Genomic DNA, 26,367 nt, shown 5'->3' with positions numbered 1-26,367 from the left:
ACACTCAAAATCAAACAAGAGACATTACGATTTTTCTCAACCCCTACATGTCTGCAGTGACAACACTGTGTCCGGCTTTTCATTAATGGCATGCTGAGCTTTCTGAAGGTAGGAAGCACGTCTTTTCTCCTCCTCTGGGTAACGCGGCCCAGCGCATGGCCCGGCGTGGCGTTGGGTCATCCCTCGCTGGACAGATGTCCCTCTCCCACACCCGTCCACCTGGTACCCAGCAGTGTACTCACATTTCCTCTGTTGATGTAGACGGTGACCTGCCCCTCATCCCTGATCTCAGAGAACATGGGGGCCCCCACCAGCAGGTCAGAGAGGCCATCCGCGTTCAGGTCAACTGCGCATAAGGAGGAGCCGAAGTAAGAGCCCATCTGCAACCAAGTCGAGTTGCAACAAAGCGTTCAGTGTCTGCCCTCACACAGGAGGCCCTCACTTTCCTCTAGCCCACTGCTTTAGAAACTCCTGCCCCCAAGCTGTGAAGGCTGTGCTGCCCCATAAGCCAGAAGGCCTGGGCCAGTGGTGAAATGCCTGTGCCCATGAGACCAAAGCTAACTGGCTCAGAGTCTCCCTCCTTGGAGTCCTACCAAGGGGGAAACAAGCGGACCAACCCCAGGAGAATAAGGTATGGTTTTTAAAAACACAAGCCAAGGTTACAAAACAGGTTACAACCATAGTGAAAGTGCCTCCTATAACAGACATTTGACAGGGCTAACGAAGTAAGAATATGAAATTTCATAACACAAGGCAAGCGTGAAAATAAATGCTACATGGAGAAATAGATTACCCTCTCCCAGGCCTGCGCAGAGCTAAACCTAACCAGGAAGGCATGAACTCAAGTGACAGGAAAAGGCACTGTGACTAAGACTATGTAACAGGTAAGGGAACACGGCCAGGTTCCACTCGTTCTTTTTGAATCAGAGCTTAATCCAATGCCTATTATCATAAATCAGGGGTCCCAAACCCAAACGCTAATGGGATCCAGGCAGGTGACAGAACAGGTATAAGAAAAAAACAAGTAACACTGTAAGTATGCTCACAGGTCGCAAGTGACGCTTGGCTTCAGTGTCTAACAAGCAATAGGGAGTGGTAGGGACTGTGGCAAACTGGGACTCACAGAGCCAGCTACCAGAGCTGCTCCTACCCAGCCGCAGTCCACTGCTGCCATGAGGGAGGCCGACTCAGGGACACCAACCTTCCCGCTTTTCAAGAGAAGCCAAAATCTAAAATTTTATTTGAGGTGCCTCTTTCTAAAATGCAAGCAACTTGTTCACAATAAAAACGAAGAAACAAACACAGCGGGCAGGCCAAACAAAAAGTTTTACAGGCTGCATCCTTTCCAAAGGCTGCCAGTTTGCAACCTCTGTTGGAAAGAAAAAAAAAAAAAGGCCATTCTTCCATTCTTTTAAAATAAATGTTTTCAGATAAAAGGGGTCTGGTTCTGCTGATGGGAACAAGTGTTTTCTTTCGGAGCTGGTGTTTGTTGGTGGCTGCCCCAGGGAGTGTGAGAGCAGTGGAGGGCACTCTGGTCCATTTCCTGCAGTGAACCGGGGGACAGGAGCCCCTCCCCAGTCACACGCCACTTGTGCTCAATGTACCCCACCCTGCCACCACCCATTCCCAAAGGAGAAAGGTGTGGGCAACGCTTGGATTCACAGCAGAGACCAAGTTGCCAGTCACTAATTCAGTGGCCTTGCCGATCTATCTGGACTTCAGTAAAACAAACAAACAAACAAACAAGCTGGTGAGACCCGCACAAGGCCCCGAGAACCAAAGCTGCTGGCTGTTCTCTCTGGCTGAGCCCCAGGAGAACTATTTGTTTCATTCCAATGGGCTATTTAACTTGGCATCTTCATTGGTGTTCAATCAGAAATCCCTGAACGTGAAGTTTCCTAAGTTTTGACATGCAAACACTTCAGATACCCCGCTAACGCAATAAAACTCCTATATGAGGCAATGACATGCTGTGTGTGGGGGGGGGGTGGAGGGGTGCTCCTTGATCAGAGCTCTCCCATCAGCCTAGAAATGCAGGGACGTGTGTCTATTAACATCTGGATTGTGCACATACTGATCATTTCTTAGATGTACTGTATGAAGGATGTCAGCCACCAAAAACTGGAACTGTTCGGTTTTGTTGTTTTGTTTTTCTTATGGTAAGGCCAGGGGACAGGACTACCTGACCAAATTCTGGCCAGACAAAAGCAGAAGCGGACCAGTGGTGGACTGAGTCAGAGCCCTCCCATGTGTGTGTGGCTCCGGACAAAGGGGTAAAGAGACATCCTTTGAAAGCCTGGGGTCATGTCCTTTCCCTCTGAAATAATGGAGAAGTCAGAGAAACTAGAATTTCCCATTTCTTCTGGCAAAAAGCAGAATAAGATGTAGAAAGAGGGTAATGGTCTTTTTCAAAATCAGAACCCTGATGATGGGGGTAAAGCTAGAAGCCAGAGACACAGGAGGGCAAGAGTGGGTGTGGCACGAGGAAGGAGTGACTCTAGCTAGGATCGTGCAGAGTGAGGGTGTGGCGTGGTCACGAAGCTGGCCGGTGAAACATCTGGCCTTTCAGTGCCCTCCCTCCCAGGGAGCCCCAATACCTACAGGGACATTCAAGCAGACACACAAGCCAGTCTGTCCTGGGACTCTCAGTCACGGAGCCCTCAGGAAGCGGGCACAAGTGTCTTCTCAAATGTTTACCTCTCCCACCATCCACTCTTAAATCTGTTGTCCCAAACCTGACTGTGATCTGTCACAGATGGGTGGCCGTGTAAGTTGCCATCTGCCCCGGGAGGCTTTTGAGAAGGAGGGCGCACAATTATAGGCTGTTAATTAAGCCAGGATGACTGGCGTTAACTGGATCTGCCCTGGGCACAGGCAGCAGGTGATGGGGGGGGGGGGGCAGAGGCAGCAGGTGCAGAGACACAGGTGGAAATGACTTGAAGATACTCTGAAAACTGGGTGACAGGTGTGCTCCTGCTCTGCACGTCACTTTAGAGTCCTTACATAGTAGTTACATGGGGTGATGGATGTGAGCTCACCATGTATGCACGGGCCAAATCATTGTGTTGAACACCTTGAGCTCACCCAACGCTATATGTCAATTATATCTCAATAAGGGGGGGGGCACCTTTCATTTCATGCTGTCAAGCCCAGGTTCGTTTGAAGGAGAGGGGTGGGAGTCTGGGTTTCCCACACGAGGCACACTCACCCGTTTGTTTTATTTTTTTTCTTTTTAAGAAAGAACTAAAATGTTAGACTTAGGAGCATTCACACCCTACTTGCTCTTTGGGGCTCTATCAAATGGCACTGTGTTATTTCTTGTCTAACTGTCCAAGGTGCTTGGAAAACCTTTTTTGCAGAATTGCTTACAGTCCTTTTCCAGTGTGACTGCTTTGGGGTTTTGGAAATGTTAAAATAACACAGGCCAGTGCAGTTCCCAGGGGAATGAGGAGCTGTTCTCAGGGAAAACTTCACAAAACTGATTTGGTGATGCATTTTTTTAATTGAAAAGATTATGACAATTCTCTACTAAATACACACATTAAGGTTGTTAAAGTTGAAAAAAAAATTCTACCTGTGAGCGGAATTTGGGGAAGTGAGGATACGCACCGTCAGAACAGTACGTAATGGCGTCAGGCTTTTGTAGAGCAGGACTAACCCACAGTGGGACCTGAACTGGGCTGCGGCATGTGGCCCGCCCACAGAGAAAACAGTCATCTTCCCCCTTTTCTTAGGGTGGTGGGACGTAAAACCACCTTCCACATTTTCCTACCTCCTGGAATCTCCCTCCCAAGCCCCAGGAGTCCTGTACTTCTTCCCAGAGCCCACTAAGGCCTCCACACCAAGGCAAGCCTCCAGAGTATCCCTTGGTCTCCAACCAAAATGTGTATCCCAAGATGAGCCAATCTCCCTAAATGATCCTGCTGGTCTGAGCCACACTAAGGTGTGCAAGACGGACAAGCCCACGAAAACGTGGCTTATGAATCAGAGACTCTCTACTGACTTCATCCCAGACTATGGTGCAGCGTAACAGAAACGTGCAGGAAATGGAGAGAGGATTAGGGCCAGGACGAAGACAAGATAACGCACGCAGATAAACCTTGCCCAGGACTAAACCCAAGGCAGCCTTCCCAAGCCATTTCTATTTCAAGGTTCTCAAAGGAGCTGAGTGACTTCTGTTTGGTTTCTCTTTGTGTGGCAATGGTGGTGGGGGCTCAGGATGAGAGGATGAGGGTGGCGCTGGGCCAGGGACACAGGGAGAGTGAGAGCCAATTGCCTGCATGCCTACTGAGTTAGGTTTCATGGGTTTGTTACTGTACTTGACTGCGTCTGATCTCTCTGGGGTGTCGATGTGTAGGTATAAGAGAGAGGCAGATGGAAGGTTATAAAAGGCAGACACACACAGCAAGTCGTAATTCTGATGACTATCTGAACTATGGAAATCCTTTTCGAACTCTGTGATGTAATTGGTCATGTCCAAACTCATCTTGCTACCTGTGCCCTACAATGAGCGTGAATTCCACAGTCCGCAGGATACACACAATGCTGGGGAGGTTAAGGCAGCTGCATGCGGGGTCGCCGCAAACGTAGGGCACGGATAGGGCCTCTACACCAATTTTCTAAGAAGTGAACTGATTCCCACAGGATGACATCTCACAAGCAAAAAGAAGACACCAGTATCCAGAATCTCACCTTTTTACCTGATGCCTGAAAAATCTTAATTAAGGTGCCCGATCTTCGATCAGCTCTAAAAATATAAACCTATGGAATGAAAAAAAAATCTAGTTAAGATAGAAGCCCTGACCAAAATACTGACCAGCATCTTCCTGAGAGTCCTATTTAGATCAAGGCCAACCAGGCACATGGCTTAAGCTGGCTGATAATAAAGAAGTCAGTGTTCCCTGCACGTTACCAACTCTGCAAAAAAGAGTGTCCTTCAATCCGAGGTACGTGCATCTCTACCACAAAGAGGATCATTGATGGGGAACGTCCCAAATGACAGGACTACAGAAGCTCTTTTCCAAGTTGCATCTTATAGCAATAACATCCCATGAGAACCAGGGGAGGGGACCCTCCTGTGGGGTAAGAAGCCACCATGCTAGTAAGAATGTGTTTGTGCCCTGACACCAGAAATGAATAATCCTGCAGGCCAGAGGTCTAGTCTAGGGTCCCCGGGGAATGGGACAGTCGGCGACTGTGTCAACTACAACCGGTTTTCCCAGCACCTCTGAAAGGTGCATTGTCAGATTCTTTGTTGTTAGCTGAATCCAGGATATTCTCTGTCTGGTTCTATCAGTTACAAATACTGTTCTTATCCTAAGACTTGACTATCTTAAGACTATCGCAAACATCTGCAGAGAACACAATGCAATCAGATCAAAGTTTGTGTTCCTGGTGAGAAAAGGAAGCATTGAAGCATCCGCATGGCTGTGAGCCGGGAGGCAGGCAGGCCCTGTTAGCAACACTACAGAGAAGGCTGCACACACGCACGCAGCTTCTTCCCCCGACAACATTATCAGTGTGGGGACGGCTCTCGGTGCTTCTTCCCTCTACCATGTAGAGGAATTCATGTGACCCTAAAGGACCCACCTCCTTCCTGACATTATCAGAGTTGATCTGCATGCCTCCACCCACTCGGTGCCCTGTGCTTTTATCTGGTTTCATTCTCCGAGATCCTTTCTCCCTAGCACCAGTGTCAGCAGGGAGGCACAAGTTCCAGAAATGAGAATTGAGGCTCCTAACTCCGGCCTGGGAGGATCCAGGGACATGACCCTCGTGATGTACCAGTCAAGCCCAGTCAGCTGACCAGACTGACATGTTGGCTCAAGGCTCCAATGGACAGTGGTCTTGGCCCATCATCTGGGCCTCTCTAAAATCCAGACCCCACTTCTCTGAGCCCCTGGAGATATGGCCATACTCCATCCTAGGTCCACCCCATGGGCTCAGGTCCAAAGATCATTCCCTTGTTCAGATTTTTCTATGGAGTTAAAAACGCACGTTCTTGACTCATGCAGACCTACCCAACCTAGATTTCCTGTACACTGGAGCTAAACAATCAGCAAGCGTAGTTGTTCATACTCTTGGCCCCATAGAGGCCACAATTCCTAAAGGGACCAGACAGCCCTAGATCCATGGGGTATTTCCTATACTCTGGGCAGATCCTTTAGGAAATCTGACCCATAGATTCCCAGTACAGCCATTGGACTGAACCAGTCTTGGCTCTAAAACACTTGGGAAATAAGTATGACAATCTAGGCCCCAAGACAAATAAATAAAGTCCCAAAGATACTGGGACTAAACCCAGCTCTATTAAGTCAAAGTCGAAATTGGAAAGGGCTTGGCAGAGCGGAGAATTTAAAGCTGAATAGTACTGGACACCATTCCTTTGGAGGACGCCATGATGCCAAGGGTCAGTCTTAAAAATCTCACACACAGAGTCAGCTGCCAAACACAGTGGAGATGAGAACATGAAGAGAATGGAGAGTTCTGGGGGTAGCATGCACTCTCTGATTAAGCTTTCAAAATACATTCTCAAAAGCCACTGGAAGGAAACTGATGGAAACTCCTCATTACTTCATCATTTATCTGCCAGCCACCCAGCAGAATGTTCAGATCAAATAAGTGACAAATCTCCACACCAGGGGCAGCACGCTCACCCCTGGTGTCTGACCCCATGCCATTCCACAGACTTTTCTCCTCACCTTCCCGATGCCTTCATCCTGGGGGGCACCTCCTACCACATCGGTGGTGGACGGGCGAGAGAAGGAGCCAGCCGTCACTGCATAGCCTGTAAAAGGGTGGGCATCGACCGAGGAGAGGATGAGAGAGGGTAGGGAAGAAAAGATCCATCTGAGGAAAAAGGGTCTCCAGCATCCCTTATCTGGATTGTTATGACCCAGCTATTCTCGGAACATAACCTCCCACGGAACGAATGACATCTGTCAGTCTTCTCATGCTGAAATGGCTCATCTCACAAAAAGTCAGGTTCACAAAAACATCGGGGCAGGAAAGAGTGTTTTCTGAGGGTCCTCTTTAAAACAAGTACTGTGCTAAATACTTTCTATCTGTTTTTTCTTTTTGAGATCTAATTTTCATACATCTGAAGTGTAGAACTCAATGAAAGTGTCCACATGTACACAGCCATGCCATCACCACCCAGAGTAAAATAGAAGTACAGAACCCAAACTAGAAGGTGCCCTCCTACCCTTTCAAGTCCCTACAGGCAGCCACTATTCTCTATCACTATATGTTAGGTTTACCCATTCTAGAACTTCACTCAATATAACACCTGTGACACTCATCCATGCTGAGTATAATAGCAGACGTTTCCTTTTACTGTGGAGAAACGGTCTACTGCATGAGGAGATCAGGATATCTTTATCCTACTGCTGGGCATCTGGGTTGTTCCCAGCTGTTCCAGCTTTACTATGAATAAAGCTGCTGTGAACATCCCTAGGCATGTCTTTGGACGCCAACAAATTTTAATCTCACAATGTTATGAGGAAGGCATGATTATTTCTTCCATTTTACAGATGTAGGAACTGAGACTAAACATGGTTAGGTAACATGCCCCAGATAACACAGCAAGATTCAAATCCAATCTGTGTGTCTCCAAAGCCTCTGTTGTTAACCACTGTACCATCTTCCCTCCTTAGAGAAGGCAGAAAGAAGCTGATGGTAGGGGGGTCGGTATGGATGAGAAAAGAATCTGGATGCAAAAGGAATCTAGAAACAAAAGTAAAAGTTGTCTGAGCTTAGTCTAAATGTCTCCTGCTTATTGAGAACCTTGTGGGCAGGCTTAAAGTTCTCCTTTAGCCAACAAAAACCCTTATGGGTGGCCATATATTCCCCAAACCTTGTCTTCACCTTCAAAGCCCAATGCTGTGATCACAAGCTGTTTGGATTTTGTGATGACGCCATATTGTGATCAATTCTTATTGACCCTGTAGCCTGACCACGTTACCTAAAAGCATTATGAGTGATAGCAAAGCCTCGGGTGACCTTGAAAGCCCTGCAGCAATAAGGGCCTCTGGTACACAGGGACAACCCACCACCCCTCAAGTTCAAAGGACCTATCCTGAACCTAAAGCCACACCCAAACCATGTTATCTGCTGCCTTCTAAGTGTGTGTCAGGTCTCCCTGCTGCGCACGAGGCACTCTATCAAGTCCTGGAAATGTCAGGCCAAACCCCCACCTCTGAGGTGCTCCCAGGTGAGCGAGGGCTCCATACTAGAGGTCAGTGCTGTCTCCATCGCACATACTCAGGAGGCAGCTCCACATTTAGACTCTGGGCTCAGAAACCACGGGTTTAAGCCCCCACCCTGCTATTTACAAGCCATGTGACCTCGGCAAGTTATGTACTTCTTTGTGCCTCAGTTTCTTTGCCTCTGAAACGTGGGTAATGGTAGTTGCCTCATAATGTTTCAGGAATGAAAAGAAGTAGTATCCAGAATAATAGCATTCAGAGCATGAACTAAGGAAAAGAGCCACGCAAAATCTTCAGGTCCACAAGCAAAGACAGCCTGTCTCTGTACCTCAATAGGGCCAGTGTCATGTTGCCTGGTGGCTGTTAAGTTGTATCTATTTTCTTTCTAGACGGTTGAAAGAGTTGAGAAAATAGGAGCAATTTTTCTAAGCCTGTGATTAACCTTCAGCATTATGCTGCCACCCATCATGCTAATTTCTGGTTCTTATTATTTCTTTTTTTTTTAAGATTTTATTTATTTATTTGACAGAGAGAGCACAAGCAGGGGGACGGCAGGCAGAGAGAGAGGGAGAAGCAGGCTCTCTGCTCAGCAGGGAGCCCCACACGGGGCTCGATCCCTAGCCTGGGTTCATGACCTGAGCGGAAGGCAGACGCCCAACTGACTGAGCCACCCAGGCATGCCCAGTTCTTATTATTTCTATTTGCAACTGGTGTGACCAGGAAGCAGAGGCCACAGCCAAAGAAATGCCATGGAAAACCCGGATTCTACTGCGCTCATTTTGTATCTGAACTTAAGTAACTGCTCAAATAAGAAAAACATTTTGCTTCCTTGGAGGTTCAAACGTCCGCTCTGTAATTAAATCACAGTTTTAATTCAGACCCCTCCTTTGTTCTCTACCTGCTGGGTGTGAGGCTCGATGAAAGTGTCCCGGCTAAGAGCGTACCTAATTAGAACAATAGACGTGAAAGCCAACAAACTCTTCTTTTCAGCAGTAAAGCAACAGTTTGCGGGCCAGGGGAGAACCGCTCCCATTTCCCCTTCTTACCTGTCACGTCCCTAAGCTACTCACCCAGGTAAGTGTACCGCCTGTTCATGATCGCTTCGTCGTTCAGTTTGAAATAGGTGTTGTCCGTAAGGTTCAGCACTTTGACTGTCCCGGCCCAATAAAATGACCCTGGGGCGCCCATCACCACCAGCTCCTACCGAAGAGAAACCCAAAGGTAAATAAACAGGGAAGGAAGCTGAGGAGGGAGCAGGTGGTACCACAGCCAACAACTCGAAGATACCTCACACCAAGGATTTCTCCAGCTGAGCAACAAAACCTACCGCACCACATTCCCGGGTGTTACAGAATCCATCATATCCGCGGGGTCCTCAGGAACAAAGACAGGGATAACTGAGCAAGGTGACAGAATGAGGAACATACCAGGTCGCTACGCTACCCAAGGATAAGCTCATGCGTATTTCCTCACCTTCACAACAGGGTCAAACGAGGAAATGACAAACATCGCACATTGTCCTAAATCGCAGAATTCCAGGAAACAGTGCTCATGAAAAGACACCACCCCCTCACCCAGCCTGGCCCCCAATCCCACCTGCCCCATACAGAGCAAGGAGAAAACAATGACCAGAAGCTTCTTTGCAAAAAACCGTGCATTAACAGTCCAAGGAAATCCCCCCGAGTCCTCACTCAGGACGCTCCTCTCAAGAATGGCTGAAAGCTTGCTTTTGTGGCCACTGTGGCCCATTGCAAACTCACAACAAAATCAAGAGAGCAGAGAGGCACACTAAGGGAAGGACAGAGACCCTTGACAGCAAGAGACAGCACTGCTATTAAAAAACAGACCCAGAGGGGCGCCTGGGTGGCCCAGTCAGTTAAGCGTCCAATTCTTGGTTTCAGCTCAGATCATGATCTCATGGGTCATGGGATCTAGCACTGCACTGAGCCCTTGGGATCCATGCTCAGGGGGGAGTCTGCTTGAGATTCTCTCCCTCTGCCCCTCTTCCCACTCACATGTGTGTGCTTTCTCTCTCCCTAAAATAAATAAATAAATCTTAAAAAAAAAAAAAAAAAAAGACCAGAAACACAAAGACACAGTGGTCTCCAGCATTTGCATTACGGGCAAATGGCCCTGCACCCTCAACAGGGCCAACGGCTGGTTTGTGCTCCAAAGCCATCTAATGAGCAATACTGATGAGAATTCCAAGTGCTCCCAAATGACGCACCTACCTAAGGAAGTCAGCACGGATAACTACATGGCTTCACCCACAAGAACAGGCATTGTCATTGGGGTAAAGAAAGTTGGAAATGATCTAAGGGTACCTGGGTGCTCAGTTGCTTAAGCGTCTGCCTCTGGCTCAGGTCATGATCCCAGGGTCCTGGGATCAAGTCCTGCTTTGGGCTCCCTGCTCAGCGGGGTGTCTGCTTCTCCCTCTCCCTTTGCCCCCCCCACCGTGTGTGTGTGTGTGTGTGTGTGTGTGTGTGTGCACTCTCTCTCATGCCCTCTCTCAAGTAAATAAGTAAAATCTTAAAAAAAGAAAGAAAGAAAAAAAAGAAAAGAAAAGAAAGTTGGAAATGATCTAAACATCTAACAGCTGGGATCCTAAATCATGGTACACCCATTCAACAGAATCCAGCAGCGGTAAAAATGCTTTAGACGTAACAGCACCGAGACAGGGCCGCAAAGTGCTGAGTTAAACAGGCCAAACAATATGTATACTCCGATCACATTTTATAAAAGGAAAAAAAAAATGTGTACAGACAGATGAAACAGAAACCAGAAGGAGAAGCCCTAAACATTTATGGTTTTTTTCCACTGGGTGACACGATTACAAGAATCCCTCCCCTCCCCTCCCCTCCCTTCTTCTGTCACTCTGTCTCTTTCTCTGTGTCTCTGTCTCTCTCTCATCCCTAAAATTTATTTTGTGTTTTTCAAAATTCTACTTTTTTACTTTTTTAGATTTTATTTATTAATTTGAGAGAGAGTGTGTGCACAAGTTGGGGGGAGGGGCAGAGGAAGAAGCATACTCCCCACTGAGCAGGGAGCCTGATGCAGGACTCGATCCCAGGACCCTCGGATCATGACCTGAGCCAAAGGCAGACGCTTAAACAACTGAGCCACCCAGCACCCAAGTGTTTTTCAAAATTCTAGAACAATGACTAAACACTGAGAAGAAAGTCACCTCAGAAAACGCACAACATGTTCAAAATGGAGCACACTCTGTGTGGAAGCCGTGCTGAGGGGAGGTGCCCACGGGCTACTGCATCCACTAGATGACCCTGGCTGAGGCTTTCATTCCTTCCTTCCCCAACAGGGAATCCCTTCTTTTGATTATATTTCCCAAAGTACCTACACTGCAATAAGAAACAATTAAAATTATTTTCCTAACACAATCATTAATTTTTCATTCAGTAATATTAAGCACCTACTACTATCACGTATGAAAGCTTATACTAGATACACAAATCAAAGAAGTCCTCTTGTATGACAATCCCAGGGGAAGGCAATGTGGAAATATACAAAATATTTTAGAAAAAAATTCTATCCAAAGGGTTCAAATAAAGCCAATCTCAGGGGAACCCCCTCAGCTGTACACAAACCCCAAAGGTGCAGGCTGTGCAGACAGTGGATGCTAGACACAGCAATGTCATCGAGGCTCTCAGTGCCCAAACACACCCACCCCTCCCTTGGCTCTTCGAGTTCTATTTCAGAAACATCCTTCCAGGTTGACCCCTCTCTGGAGAGCTGGCCTCACCACTGTCAGAAGCTGCTGCTTTCCAACAAGTCCCTGAAGGCTAGATCTTGCTATAAGGCTCCTGAGTTTCTGATGACAATTCATAAAGTCACACTGAATTCCCACAGAGCAAAAGTCAGAACAACCTAGAGCCATCTAAAGAGAACGAGAAGAAGAAAGAGCACATGGGCAGGAGAGCCAGGTACGACCGTGGTGGCAACAGGGCAATGCTTTGAACAAGGCGTGTGCTGAGGTCCATTTGGAAAAGAACTTTAAACAGTAGGGTGTGAGCACAGACAGAAGACAAGCCACCATATCCTGCCTCAATGGCATGTTGCTGGTGATTCAGGAAGGTGGAGACCAGGAAAGACTGTGGAGAAACACCGCATTCAGGTTCTGCGGTCCTAGCCACCTCCAAGGGAGCTGTTGATAAGTCGGACACTCTGAGGCATCTCACTGTTTTATAAAAACATATCACTTCCTGCACTCAGAACTCATCACTGAAAAAACACAGGAGGTGAGTGCATTCATTCACTCCTGCCCCTATTCTCATCTGTTCTGTGTAAGGCACTGTGCCACTTCTAGAAGGAGCATTAGACAAATGACCAGTTCCTCAGAGGAGAAAGACTTCTTCCTTGGCCTTCAGCTCAGAAAGGAATTTGGAATCCAGTGTCTAAACACACAGGGCATGGGAGAACAGAATGACCTTTGGCCTCGATACCAGTGGTACACAGCACATAGAGAGCTTTCTCCACCTGCAGCTCTTCATAAGCCAAAGCCCCGAGCATCACCAGAGATGCATAAGGCTCTCTGGGACACCAGGCGGTAGACACATTGTTTTCTGATGATTTAAATCAATCCAGCATAAAAATTGAGAGCTGTATGTCTAACACATCCCCACACCTGCTCTCTCAAACATCACAAAGAGAAGACAAGGTAATCTCTCCTCAGAAACCTTTAAACCAAAGCTCTTGTCTGTCTTCCTCCTCCTCCTCTTCACGCTCATGCCTCCTTCTCCCTTGGTTCAAACTAAAACACCTGAGGTTGAGCCTGGGACCTGCAGGGCTGGGGCTGGGGCAGCAGAGGGGCAAGAAAGCAGTGTCTTCCTGGAATTCTCTGTATTGGTTTTCCCATTCACTAGGGATGATGCCTGGGCCCTTTTGGTACTGTTTACCAGTGCCAGGAAAATGGCGTCAGGGCTTAGCTCCCCACCACCCAGGAATAGCCAATGCAAATGGCACAGAGAAACTCAAGCTTCTCTGCAAGCCAAAGGCCACACCACCTAACTCCCATGTGGGCTCTCTTCCATAAACAGTGTGGGCCTTTTCCCAAGGTGCATTTATTAGCAGAACCTCCAGAGGCACGGAGGAGTGTAGGTGTGCCTGAGAAGCCACGGACTTTTTTCTCTGCGTACTGCTGCAAGCTGGCATGAGTGGGGGAGGGGGGCAGAGGGGCACTCAGGATCTACAATAGAAGTCTGCACCCCAGACTTCTACTCAGATGTCTTCAGGCTCCCACGGCAGTGCTCCAAAGCTGGCGGGTTGGTCCATGACTTCTCTTGCTACTCACAAGTATCTGTCTCTGTCACCCTAGGCTACAAAAATAAAGTTCCCAGGAAGCTCTCCTTTATCCTCAGTGACAGGCGAAAACTCACGTGGCAACCGTAGTTCAAACAGCTTTGGCAACCCCTGGGTCACAGACCTTCAGGTCAAGCGGGCACCTCAGGCCAGAGTACTTGGGGGCCACATGGCCGTGTTCGGAAGGCCACAGAAGCACATCCAGCTTGCGAGGTAGCTGCCTGCCCTGTGCAGGGACAGCCCAGCCCCCAGCAAGAGCCAGCCCAAGTAATGGGGTCAGCAGGAGGGCGGGGTGGAGGAGAAGAGCTGCCTGACCCCTTCAACCACATTTCCTGCTCAGCCTCCAACAGCTGAAGTTCCAGAAACAAGAGAGGCAGTGAGTTCAAAGACCTCCTGTTTAAGGAGGCCAAAGCCCAGGGCAGCCAGGGGACAGTGGCCGGGTCAGAGGACTAAGCCTCCCACTCGCTCACCCCACAACCCCCATCCACGCACCATTGCCCCACTGCTGTCTGCCCAGCCAGCACACGCTGAGGCCTCACGGTTCCCAGAACCTGGAGTTTCAATAGGTCCTCTTGTCCTTCTGGTCACCTGGAGCTTGCACAGCCCCATGGGCTGCCCTCCACCCCTGCCCTTTCTGCTCTTCCCACCAAGCCCTCCTTCCACCCAACCCAATGCCCTGTCTTCCCTGACCTTCCACCTGGTGAGACCATAATGACACTCCCTCCCTGGGAACTCTTTCTCTCCCTTAGTTCTCCATCAACATCTCTGATGAATTCTCATTTCTGCAATGAGTCTACTTTTTCTCCTCCCACTGTTGAAAGGAGGCGTCCTCCCCCCCACCCCACCCCGAGCTCCATGCTGAGCACACCCAGCCCCCTCAGAGAGGTGCTAGGAATGACCAAACCAAAGTTTCCTACTCAGGTTGAGTTCTGGTCCCTGTATCCAAGTATCTTCTAAAAACACCTATGAGTGTCCCATCCATCGCCTCACACCGCATGTGCTGAAAGCAGGCCCATCTGTTTACCTCCCCCAGTGGTTCTTCTCTAGGCAGCCTTCTTCCCACTGGGTACCACTGTTCTCCAGAACCCTGCCTCCTACTTCCTCCACCCCACAGGCCTCTGGCCACCCAGCCCACTGATACCGCCTTAATATTCTCCAATTCCCCTGGTCATTTTTTTTATTCCTGCCCTGTTGTTTTGTAGCTGGACCACATCACAGCCTCCTACCTGGCCTCCCTCCTGGCCTTTCCACTTTTAAAATCCTGGGCACGCCAGCCTGCATGGTCTCTCTCTCCCAGCACTGCCATCCACAGTGTCCGTCACCTGCTTGTGGACTTTCAAGGGTGCCCTGCTGCCTCCTGGGCTGAGTAAGACTCTGCTAGACCTTACCAGAGAAACAACAGCCACAGAGGCTATACAATCTCAATGTGCACAGAGACAGAAGGAGAGTGTGAGCTCAGCATACGGCAGGATGGTATTTCAAATCAACGGGGATGAGAAAACCTGGTTAGCAGGCCAATATGAGAACAATCAACTACACGTTTAGGAAAACAATGCAGTTTGTTACTACCATATAATGTTTGCAAAAAGAAATCCAAGATGTACGGAAGAGAGAAATCTTTAAAAAAAATGTAAATATTCTGGAAGAAATTATAGGTGGGTATCTCATATTCTTAGGAGAGGGAGGATCTTTCTGAGAAGTCTAGAATCCAGAGAGAAAATGATTGATGGATTTGACAAATATGACTGTGTGATGGCAGTACAATAAAGACACAATAAGCCAACTCAGACTGAAAAAAAAAATTTACAACACATATAAGAGATAAGAAATTAGTGTTGAAACTATCTTGCAAGTTCCTAAAAATCAGCTAATCGAAAATAAGAAAAACCAACAGAATAATGGGCCAAAAACATAAACAGGCAATTTCTAGAAAAAGACAAATGGCCAATACTTGAAGAATACTAAACTACACTAGTAAGCAGATAAAGGGACATTACAGGAAAATGAGGTATCTTTTTATAATGACAAAAACTGGTAGTGGTGAGAGGCTGAAGGAACAATGACACACAACTGGGGGACTGTCGGTTGGCAAATACTTCTGGAGTGTAATTTGCCAGAATGTACCCAAATTCAAACGTTGGATAGCTTTGGCACCAGCGATTCCTCTGCTGCGTTTCTCTTCTGCAGAAAAGTGCGCCTGTGCACAAAAATGCCACGTGTGGGCACCTCCAGCCCCATGCTGCCAGGGAGTCTGGTACATTCCAGCAGCCATCCCAAGTCTCTGAGGCTGGAGGAGGTGAGTCCAGGAGGCCAGGTAACAGGTGAGACAGGAAAGGTAGGAAGACCTGGGTGGCCACGTGGAAGAGTCTGGATCTTATTGTTAAGTATGATGGGGATACAGAAGGTTCTGAGTAAAGGAGAGCCACAATATTTTTCTCATTTTGAGGAGGTAGTTTTGGCTACTATGTGGGAAGAGGCTGTCGCGAGGCAGGGTGGGAGTGGGAAATCAGGAGGGTCCTGCGGTGGCACCCTGGGCAAGACGACGGTGCCCTAGGTTTGCAGAGCGGCAGCGGAGGCAGAGAGAAATGGAGGCCTCTGGGATCGGTTTTGGGAGCACAGGAAGTGGGACTCCGTGATGACTTGGATGCAGGAGAGGAATCTTGCTCATCTGGGCCTGAGCAGTGCGGACGACTGGAAACACCATCCACCCGACCTCCCATGGAACTCTGTGTAGATGGTCATAAGAATCTCACCGAAGTGACAGCTAAGGGATATAGTAAGAATTAGAGGGTGCAGACTGCGGGGTTGGAGGGAAGCATCTCATGTTTGTTGGTCTGAGAGTGAAAGACAACATTTCTGACTTTTCTACCCTTTCCATGTTGCTTTCTGAATGAAATGCTACATTGCTGACTGTCTATTTTCTGAATTTAAATAGTAATTGAAGAAAATAAGGTTGGCAGTTTTGCTCTGGATCAGAAAGCTCTGGACACTGGTGGGTGTCCCCTCCTGCAGCTCTCTGCTGTCCTGGAGCAAGAGGAGAATGAATGTCAGAAAGACAGTCCCATGGGTCAAGACACAGTGTATGGATTTTAATCTACCATGTGATGGGGAGCCACAGAGACAGAATGACAGGGTTTGATTTTGAAAGATTCCTCAGGCTGCTGTGCAGAAAACACAAGGGTGGGTGTGGAGAACAGATGCAGACTGAGGTGATGGAAATGTTTTCAAGCTAAAGAGGCCGCAGTTGCACAACACTGTCAATGTACTAAATACCACTAGATTGTTTGCTTCCAAATGGTCAACATAGTCAATTTCATGTTGTGTGTATTTTACTACAAAAAAAAAAAAAAAAAGATGCAGGGAGACTAGATCAAGACCAGAATATCTCCAGGTGATAACCATGGCTTTTCCAGAAGGGTGATGGTGGTGGGCAATTAAAGCTGTCACATTTGGGATATGCTTAGGAGGTTAAAAGAATAAGATTACAGATGAATTAGAAATATAAAGTACTTTTTTGTTTGGGCCTGAGCAACTCCATGGATGCCTGAGTCACTTACAGGCCCTGGCATGGAGCTTTGCACATGGCAGACAATTAAAAGATGTTTGAGAAATGAGGGGTTGATGTGAAGGGTGAACTCATAGTAGGTAAGAATCACTTAAGAATAGTCCCTAAAGTTGTACTGTCCAGCCAAAGATCATGGTACGACTACATAGGTACGGAAGTATTCAAGTCTACAGTCCTTCGGAATTTGGGAAAGGGGCTGGCTGAGTTACGTATAAAATCATAAAATCTCTCCACAGAGGGAAGAACGACAGGAGGTGATGCTTAATATACCCTCCTCACTGCCGGCAACGAGACACAAATATGGCTGAGCACATCTCACCTGTACCCCCTTGAACCGGTTCCTTCCATGGGGCTCAGAGTCGAGAGGGCTCCTTAGAGAAATTGTCCAATAGGTGTCTCCTCCCAATGAGCCGCCCTTCCCCCCCCCCCAATGGTCTCTGGCCAGCAGGAGCTCCCACCGGTGTCAATCACCTTCCCCCGATGTCACATCCAGGGACCAGAATCTACCGCTCACAGCTCAAGTACGTGGGGGGCACCGGCAGCTCCATCTCAAGGAACCACCGAGACCACAATCTGCCAGGAAACTTGAACACCGGCAAGACAGCAGAAATGCCCAAGAGCCGACACCCACCTCAGTGAAGAAGCCTGCTATCCCGGCCTGGCAGGAGCCGTGTTCCTCTCCGTACTTCTTCTTATACTCTAGAGGGGAGGGAAGGAAAGAAGCAAACCACAGCCTCGTCAGTGTGTGTCAGTCGTGTGGAGGGGCCGCCGAGCGTGCTGGCCACTTCCCCCTGCGCTGCTCCAGGCTGGGCCCAGGGATGCCTTCCAGACTGGGGCGCGGAAGGAAAGTCTCAGGAATCCACCAGACCTCAAAAATCCAGGCTCTGGTGCCACTGGGCCAGGAGGCTGCCAAGCGCCCCAGCGGACTTCCTCCACGCATGTGGGGAAAGAGGAGCAGCAGCCATGGTAATTAAGTGGGAGGCTGGTGATGATTATTTCATTGACTTCAGAAAGGATGGCGAGCCCCAGTAGGAAAAGGAGCTGAAAACATGACCCAGAAATGGCATGATGTGGCCATCCCTGTGTGGAGTCCCCTGGAAGACAACCAAGCCTCCCAACATGACACTCCAGAGCTGGAGGCAAGATGATTTCTGCCATCCAAGCAGATACCAGCCAACAGAGCCTGGGCCCCCGCTGGACCTGCTCCCGCACCCGGTTACACCCCCAATGATGTATGGTGACGCTATACGCGGACACCTCCAACTTCGGCTAAAGGGGAAAATCTCTCCAGGTCAACAGAAACACAAATGATTAAGTGCTTTTCCTCTACCATTCCCTCACAGTTCCCAACATGCTGACCCGACAAAGGGGCATTCTGTGCTGCTGTTGTATTTTTAAGTTGGAAGGAAGAGTATTTAGCATGTTCTAGGCCCTGTTAGCTACATCCACTCGTGCCATTTCATTGCTCTCTTATCCCTGGGAGCCCATGTTGCCATCTGTGAATAGGTAAAACTCCCGAGGCTCAGAGAGGTTAGGTGAATTGCCCAAGGTCACATAGCTAGTAAATGGCAAAGCCAAGATTCACATTCGTTCACCTCTGGCCCATCAAACATTCTGCGGAGTGAGTGATTACAAAAAACCCAGGAAGTGACCAGCCAGTTGAAATCATTACATGGGTAAAGACATAGAGATAGAGAGATGTTCAGCTCAGATGACTCAAATTAATTACCTTGCCAGACAAGGGCTCATGGCTGTCCCTGGGCACTTGCAGGCCCGGGGTTCCCAACAAAATAACCCAGTAATCCCCCATGTCACCCCTGGGCTCTTGGCAAGTCTCTGGTACCATTAAAGGCAATATACTTGATTTTGAAACAAAATAAATAATATGAAGGAACAATGCAGCTGTGATTGCAACACAGTGCCACTTCCTGCAGCTCCTAGAGCGTGTGCTAGAGAAGGCGGAAAAGGGCCCTGGGGAAATATACAGAGTAATTCAGTTTCTAACAACACTCACCGCAGAGCCTGGTAACATTTTCCAGTAAGTGGCCATTAACCGACTGCTAAATTACAATGGAATGTCAATTGAGTTACTCCTCTTCCTTGTGAGGGCTAAATCAGCTCCTCCCTCCTTGTCCTGTTATTACAAGGAGAACTCAAAGGCCTGTCAGAGAGTAACCCAGGGACGATGGGACTCCTCTATTCTCTGCAAAATTTTGCACCCAGGCTGGGAGTGGGGTGTGTGCAAAGTCATAAAGAGATCGTGCATCAAACTGTCTGATGGCAAGCAATAATAAAAATTAATAATAAATCTTACATCAAACAGCATAATGGCAAGAAGGATCAAAATGTCCCAACCCGAACAATTACATTAAATCTGGAAGGTCTGGCAAAAAGCATATCCACCTCCACTGACTCGAGGGGTTAAATACCCAACTGTAACTCTCTGGCAAATAAAACAAGGAAAATTCAGACCCCACCAGCTGAACGAAGCTACAATGCAGAGCACACCAGTTCAACCTCATAAATTTATGGCATGAATAAGAGCTACATAGGAATCTTTCATGTTTTAAAGAAACCTGGCTCAAGGTCTCCTTTGTAACAGGAACTGCAAAAATAGTAGATATGAAAACTTGTCTTTCTCCACCTCATCCCCAAACTGTGCTGGCCAGCTCTGTGCCAGAAGTAGGACCCAGGGCTTCTGGGGGAGGGGGGGCCCACAGCCACACAGGGAGCTATGAGTACCCCACTCCTGGCCCCAGGAGAAAGTCCTGCAAAGTCCAGCCCTACTACCAGCACCCCAGCCTCAGCCAGCATCAAGGTAGCGTTAGAGGCCAGCCTCAGGGTCTCCAAGCTGGGACTGCCTCATCAGGGGTCTGAGGGACGGGGACACCCAGGAAACAGGCATCATCCCACTGGCTTTGACTTTCTGAGACCCCAGGGTCTACACCTGCCTTCTTGGAGTGCTCTAGAACAAGGAGTCAAACTATGTGGGGCTCCTGACTAGTACCCATAACTCTGACCTCCCAGAAACTTCTGTAACTCTTGATTAACCACTTCAACTTGGAAACAGGCTCCAGTCCTAACGCTTCCACCCCCACCCCATCCCACCACACCTACTCTGTGGGGAGGGGAGGCAGCTGTGGCAACTCTAGTCTAGGAAGGCTCAACTGGTGCAACTGGATTAAACACTTCCTATTCTGAGCCATCCACAGCCTTGCAGAACTCCTTTTCAGCTTCTCTGTCCGGGTGTCTTGCAGGGAAATGTAAATGATAGACTCTCCCCATCACAAAATGCGTTTGCTCATCACAGTTTGCATTTATTCAGCACCAGATGAACTCACTGACCTCACTGTCCCCAGCAGCAGCCTGTGCCCGTCACTGGTTCGTGCTGGTCGTGCTGGTGTACTTAGGGAAGGTGTGCGCACGTGTTTTTCTGCGCACAGACTCAAGGCCCAGGTGGAAATGTGAGAAGAGCAGGGACATTCCTTTAGCCGCTAGGACCCGAACTCTCCAACCTGCTTACTTGGGACCTTTGTGCTCCCTGCTCTGCCAGCCCTGCCTTCTGTCTTCCAATCAGTCAGGCTCCCTGACCTCCACCCCCAGCCTGGCTTGGAAAGGAGTTGCGTCCTGGGTACCAGGAATCCTGACTTCTCCACCCAGGGCCACCAACTAACCCCAGAGGCCTGAGGATAGTGGTAGTTGTGATTGGAGCTGGGCAGGGACCCACAGGATTGATGTTTCTGGGCTTTCCAAACCCAGATTGGCTAATTCTACCTTGGGCAATCCCATCTCCTTTGGGGCCTCAGGAGGAACCTGACAGAATACCCAGATCCAGTTCCTGAGAAGGCAGGAGAGCCTCTATACTGCAGAGCTTTGAAAAGGGAGGTAGGAATGGAGACAGGAGGCTGCCCCATCCCAGTGTCCTCAAGAAACCCTCCAGCTCGCAATCCCTTCCTCCACTGAGAAGTCCAGGTGGTGTAGGCTGGAAGGACGGGGTGAGAACTCTAGTCTCCGGTGTTCCAGGAAGAACTTTTCCTGAACACACATAGGCTGTGGGCCCTGCTGCAGGCGCCTCCTGGACACATTCACGCAGTCGCCACCCGCCCCAAGGATGTGGCCAGGAAGAGAGCTACAACAACAAGCTGGTTCCCTCCCTTGCCGCCAGGGAACAAAACATTCTTCACCTTGAAGCAGCAAAGGGGAAATCAGAGTCGGCATGACGGCAGCCCACTGTCCTCCTGTAACAAACCTGACACTGTTAAGTCCAGCAGAACTGAATCTCGGAACCAAAAGATGTGGTTGAGCAAGGGGACCTGGAAATCACCTGGAGGACCTAGGAACGGGTTAGAAAACTCTGTCTCTGCCGTGGGCAGGTCTGAGTTACTTGGCCTGCCTCACACACAATTCATTAGGTCGTACGGTTCCTCCACTCTAAAAATGGTAGTATTTTCCTTGGTTTAGCTACTGATTTTACTAAACCCTGTCTAAACAGAAGGCAATTCAGAGAGGAAAAAATACTGGTTTCCAAATGTTCACAACCCACAACTCAATACATGGAACTTACACTAAAGACTTTTAAGTCATTCAACAATTAAACTGGGTGGGGTCACTTCCTGCACTCTTCCCGAAATGCTGCTTGGATAAAACCAACCCATGGAAAGATCAGGATTTACAGACGGTGTAACATATTATTCCTACTAATCTCTCTTCCCATTTGAGAAAGGTTCATCTTTCAAAGATAAGTCTTTTTAACGCACCAATTTTACAATTGTTTTTTCTATAGCTCCTGAACTTAGCCATGAAATAGAGGGGATAAAAACAGCTTTCTAGTCTTAAGTTATTCCTGTGTTTTTGCTCAATTTCTGAGTGAATACCAAATAACTGGTCATTAAACAATTAAGAGGACAATGAACTTGGGCAGACAGATCTCTACTAGTAACCAGGGCATTTCAACATATAAAACTAAAAAGACAAAACTTCCCACAGTTATGAGGGACCACAGTCTAAATGGGAAGGAAAAATAAAAGGTAAATGACCTAAATAGCTAGGTTTTATGAAAATAATGGACGATTAAGCAATGGTGGGCATTAAAGGTAAACTGCATAAAGCCAGCAACTTACAATTCTGTGAAAGCAGCTTTAAGAGGGGAAGAGATCCTTAGAGCATGTCTGTAATTCGAACCCCATCCATTTCTTTTACAGATGAAGTCACTACTGCTCAGAGAGAGCAAGTAGTTTATTTAAAGCCACACAGCAAATGAGCCTGAGGCAGGATTAAACGGCAGGGTTCCGGACTGCCAATGTGCTTCTGCCACAGCGTCATGCTTCACGGAGCACATTGACCGTGAGAACAGTCTCGTCCTTGAGGAAAATGTTTTCCATCAGTGGATGAACGGATACACAAAACGTGGCATATACATTCATTCAGTGCAATATTAAGTCTTAAGGAAGGAAATTGTAACACATGCTACAGTATGAATCAACCTTGTCAAGTGAAGTAAGCCAGTCACAAAAGGACAAACACTGCATAATTCCACTTACTTGAGGTCTCTGAAGACGGCAAACTCATCGGGACAAAGTAGAATAGCAGTTGCCAGGGCTGGGGAGTGGGGGGGGCAGGATGGGGGGAAGGAGGGAATGGAGAGTTGTTTCATGAGGACAGAGTTTCATTTTGGGACAATGGAACAGTTCTAGAGATGGATGGTGGCCGCTGCACAATAGTGAATGTATGTACGGCACACTTAAAAACGGCTAAAATGGTAAATTTCATGTGATGTATTTTTTTTTAAAGATTTTATTTATTTATTTGACACAGAGAGAGAGAGAGAGAGCCAGCGAGAGAGGAAACACAAGCAGGGGGAGTGGGAGAGGAAGAAGGAGGCTCCCAGCGGAGGAGGGAGCCCGATGCAGGGCTCGATTCCAGAACCCTGGGATCAGGCCCTGAGCCGAAGGCAGACGCTTAACGACTGAGCCACCCAGGCGCCCCATATTTTATGTATTTTTTACAAAAATTTTAAAAAAATTTTAACGTTTCATAATCTTTAAATAGTTCCTTCCACCCAGAATCTAATATCAATTTTGCGAACTCCCTACTTTAGAAGCAGAAGCAAGCAAATTTATAGGCACAAAATAGTATACCTACCTTCAACTTACTGTGTGTTAGACTAAATGTGTGTACCACCCCAAAATTCACACATTGAAATCATATTACTGACGGGATGGTATCAGGCCGTTGGGGCCTTGGGAGGTGATTAGCATCAGATGAGGCCACAAGGGTAGAGCCCCCATAAATGGGATTTCTGCCCTCTTGTGAGGCCTTAGAGAGCTTGCCTCTCTCTGCTCTCCACCACATGAGGACACAGAGGAGGGCCCTCACCAGATGCTGAATAGGCCAGGGCCTTGATCTTGGACTTCCCAGACTCCAGAACAGTGAGAAATAAATGTTTGTTATTTAAGTTGCTCTGTCTGTGGTATATTTGTTACAGCAGCCCCGAATGCCCAAGACATTGTACATTATGTTATCTTTCATCCTTCCAAAAGAAGTGACCCTGAACATGGGACAGTCACGTCTCAGGGAGGGTCCCAGCTCAGAGCTGAAGAGAATTCACATGATGACCAAAACTAAACAGACTCGTGCAATAACTACCACTGAAACATGGACAGTCAAACCACTGTGCAGATGTGAAAACCAAATGCTTACAGTAAGGAAGGATCTAGGACGTAGAGCAGATGGGCCTCCCAGTAAAATGTTATCAGGCTGAGGGGCCCCATCTGCCCCTTGCACCTGCTGGGACTTGTCTATATTTTGTCTAAACTGCAAAACTGCAACAGTCTGAGAAGTCTCTAGTACGGTGTCCTAAAAAATCAGAATAAAATTACCACATAATAGGAGATTTTGCTCAGTGAGGGCCACAGCACGCCAGTAATCACAAAGGAAACCAACATCCCAACGGAACAAGTGGTACAAAGAAACCTGCTATTGAACTTCAATGCCAACAATCCCTCTCTGCTTAATGAGCTTGTGACCTTCATCAACCTCCCCACCCTGTTTTCTCATCTGTACAATGGGGATAAGAATTCTTACTCCCAAGATGAGGTCATTACTCAGTATGATCATACATGTTAAGTACCCTAACCCAATCCCTGGCACCTGTTAGATAAATCTGAATCTGTTAGTTTCTCTGAGAGGAATAAAACCCAAGATACCTGTCATACAGATTAGCAATTTTTGAAGAGGAGATTCATAAAACGTAGACATCGGTAAGGAAAACATTAGATGATACAGTTTAAGCAGTCTATAATTCCACACAACGTATGGAAGCACATTGGAAGTACAGAATATATTTATGCCCATGGTAAAAATTCTTGGCACCAAAATGAAAGCTCAGTGGGGTTCCCTGAGCCACAAGAGCCACTGCCAGAGACATGGTCACCTCCTCTGGCCCTGGCTTTTCCCTCCAGCTACCCTCCCTCCCTCTCTCTCCGCCTCAGGGTCCCTCTCCGCCTTAACTGGCTATAATACAGAACTACATCTGTTTCTAAATTTGCTGTATTTACTTAAATGAGATAATGTTTATGAAAGCTCTTTAGAAACCATAAAATCCTATGTAAATGTAGAGTTCTTTATTTAATAAAAATTTATGGGGCTTGTTCTTAAATTTTTAAATGGATCAACTTAGCTTTTTATGGTTCTCTCCACAACAAAACAAAAACACAACAAAACAAGACAAAACCTCAAGTCCCTTTCATTTGTAAATGGCTCTTGATTGATTTTTATCCCCTGTGGAGTCACAGCATTCAACACTAGACAGGAGAAGAACACTACACATGTGAATGGGTGATCTATTTCCTTCTCTAGAAATGAGCACTGTCTTGAGAGATGCAAAACCAACTGGGAATAAAAGGCCAGTCACACCCAGATAATAAAGTGGCACAGAAATCTTTGGAATCAATGGGACAATTTTAAAGCACAGTGAAATTTGATAAATTCAGACCCCAACAATTCCCAACTTGAGGACATTTAAACACAGCATGAATTAAACTTTAGATCATCTACAAAAAGGGGAGAAGAGAGCTTACCAACAAATAAATTGTGCAAATAGGATCTTTAAAGATATTTAAGAAATTATCATCTTTAATGGAGTCTTTCTTTTCATGGAGTCTTAAAGTCATTTTTGTAATACCCAACTTTCTATCCTCCATTATCTATTCATTAAAGCAGGATTTGCTAGAAACCTTCTCTGAAGGCTTAAGGATACTTAACTAAAAAATTCATACTTATCGAGTGTTCACTCTGAGTTAGGCACCTCAAATACCTCTTCAGTAGGTTAATCTCCCCATTTTACAGATGAGAGCACTGAGGCTCAGCAGGTTTACCCGAAGTCACCCCAAAGTAAGAGCTATGGGTTCAATCACAGGAACAAGTGAGAGGTAAAGCCAGATTCTGAAATTGGGTCTAACTGAAACACTTTTTATTAATTTAGCAGAGCTGCTCCCCAACTTTTCCAGATTGTGAGGCTTTTTTTGCCACAATAAAAAGATGACTTGTGGGGGGCCTGGGTGGCTCAGTTGGTTGAGTGTTCAACTCTTGGTTTCGGCTCCGGTCATGATCTCATGGGTTGTGAGATCAAGCCCGCAGGGGGGGCTCCATGCTCAGCGGGGAGTCTGCTTGTGGATTCTCCCCCTCTGCCCCTCCCTGCACTCACATGTGCACAATCTAAAATAAATAAATTAATCTTAAAAAAAAAGAAAGATGACTTGTTTACAGCCCCACTCCTGCCAAGTTCTGGCTTCTTGTCTCGGTGGGCTCAAGGGCAAAGGATGAAAGAAATCTCCGTGCCCGATATTAACAACACACTGACTTAACTTCAGGGAGCCCCAAAGTATGACTTGGTTAATGACAACAGGTTTCATAGCACTTGCTCTTCGGCTTACAAATAGTTTCCCCCACGTCGTCCCACTGAACTTCTCGTTTTCTCACGCACTCAGATAAAACCAAACAACATGTGGTAGTGATGATGCTGTTCCCGTATCACACACAAACTCAACGGCCGACTTAATGGTACGCTCCATGGGTTTATTTTACTTTGTGTCCTAAATTCATTTTTGTTTCCCATTCCCTCTACATTTCCTGGTTCCAAACAGGATATTCTGATAGCATTTCCCACCCAACCAGAAACAGGAAGCACCTGAAAAGTCATGAGAAAAATGTCTTTGTGCCAAAGACTGGTGTTTTAAGAATACAAAAGTTTGAGACAGTCTAGACACGGGGCCACAGACTTTG

General features: G+C 47.4%; 1 protein-coding gene across 1 annotated transcript in view; it reads right to left on the bottom strand.

Annotated features, from left to right (window-relative positions):
- ITGA9 (integrin subunit alpha 9) overlaps positions 1-26,367 on the bottom strand; it is a 326,298-nt gene that overhangs the window by 268,756 nt on the left and 31,175 nt on the right. The window contains exons 5-9 of the mRNA XM_045798248.2: positions 17,717-17,784; positions 9,278-9,407; positions 6,702-6,787; positions 4,693-4,761; positions 243-380 (exon numbers count right to left, since the gene is read on the bottom strand). Coding sequence (XP_045654204.2) covers positions 243-380; positions 4,693-4,761; positions 6,702-6,787; positions 9,278-9,407; positions 17,717-17,784 — 491 coding nt within the window. The remainder of the gene's footprint in view (positions 1-242; positions 381-4,692; positions 4,762-6,701; positions 6,788-9,277; positions 9,408-17,716; positions 17,785-26,367) is intronic.

Source organism: Ursus americanus, chromosome 20, assembly GCF_024610735.1.
Source record: "Ursus americanus isolate L20-20 chromosome 20, mUrsAme1.1.p, whole genome shotgun sequence".
Lineage (NCBI taxonomy): Eukaryota > Metazoa > Chordata > Mammalia > Carnivora > Ursidae > Ursus > Ursus americanus.
The sequence above is the reverse complement of the archived record's forward strand: the minus strand, read 5'-3'. Positions and strand labels throughout refer to the sequence as shown.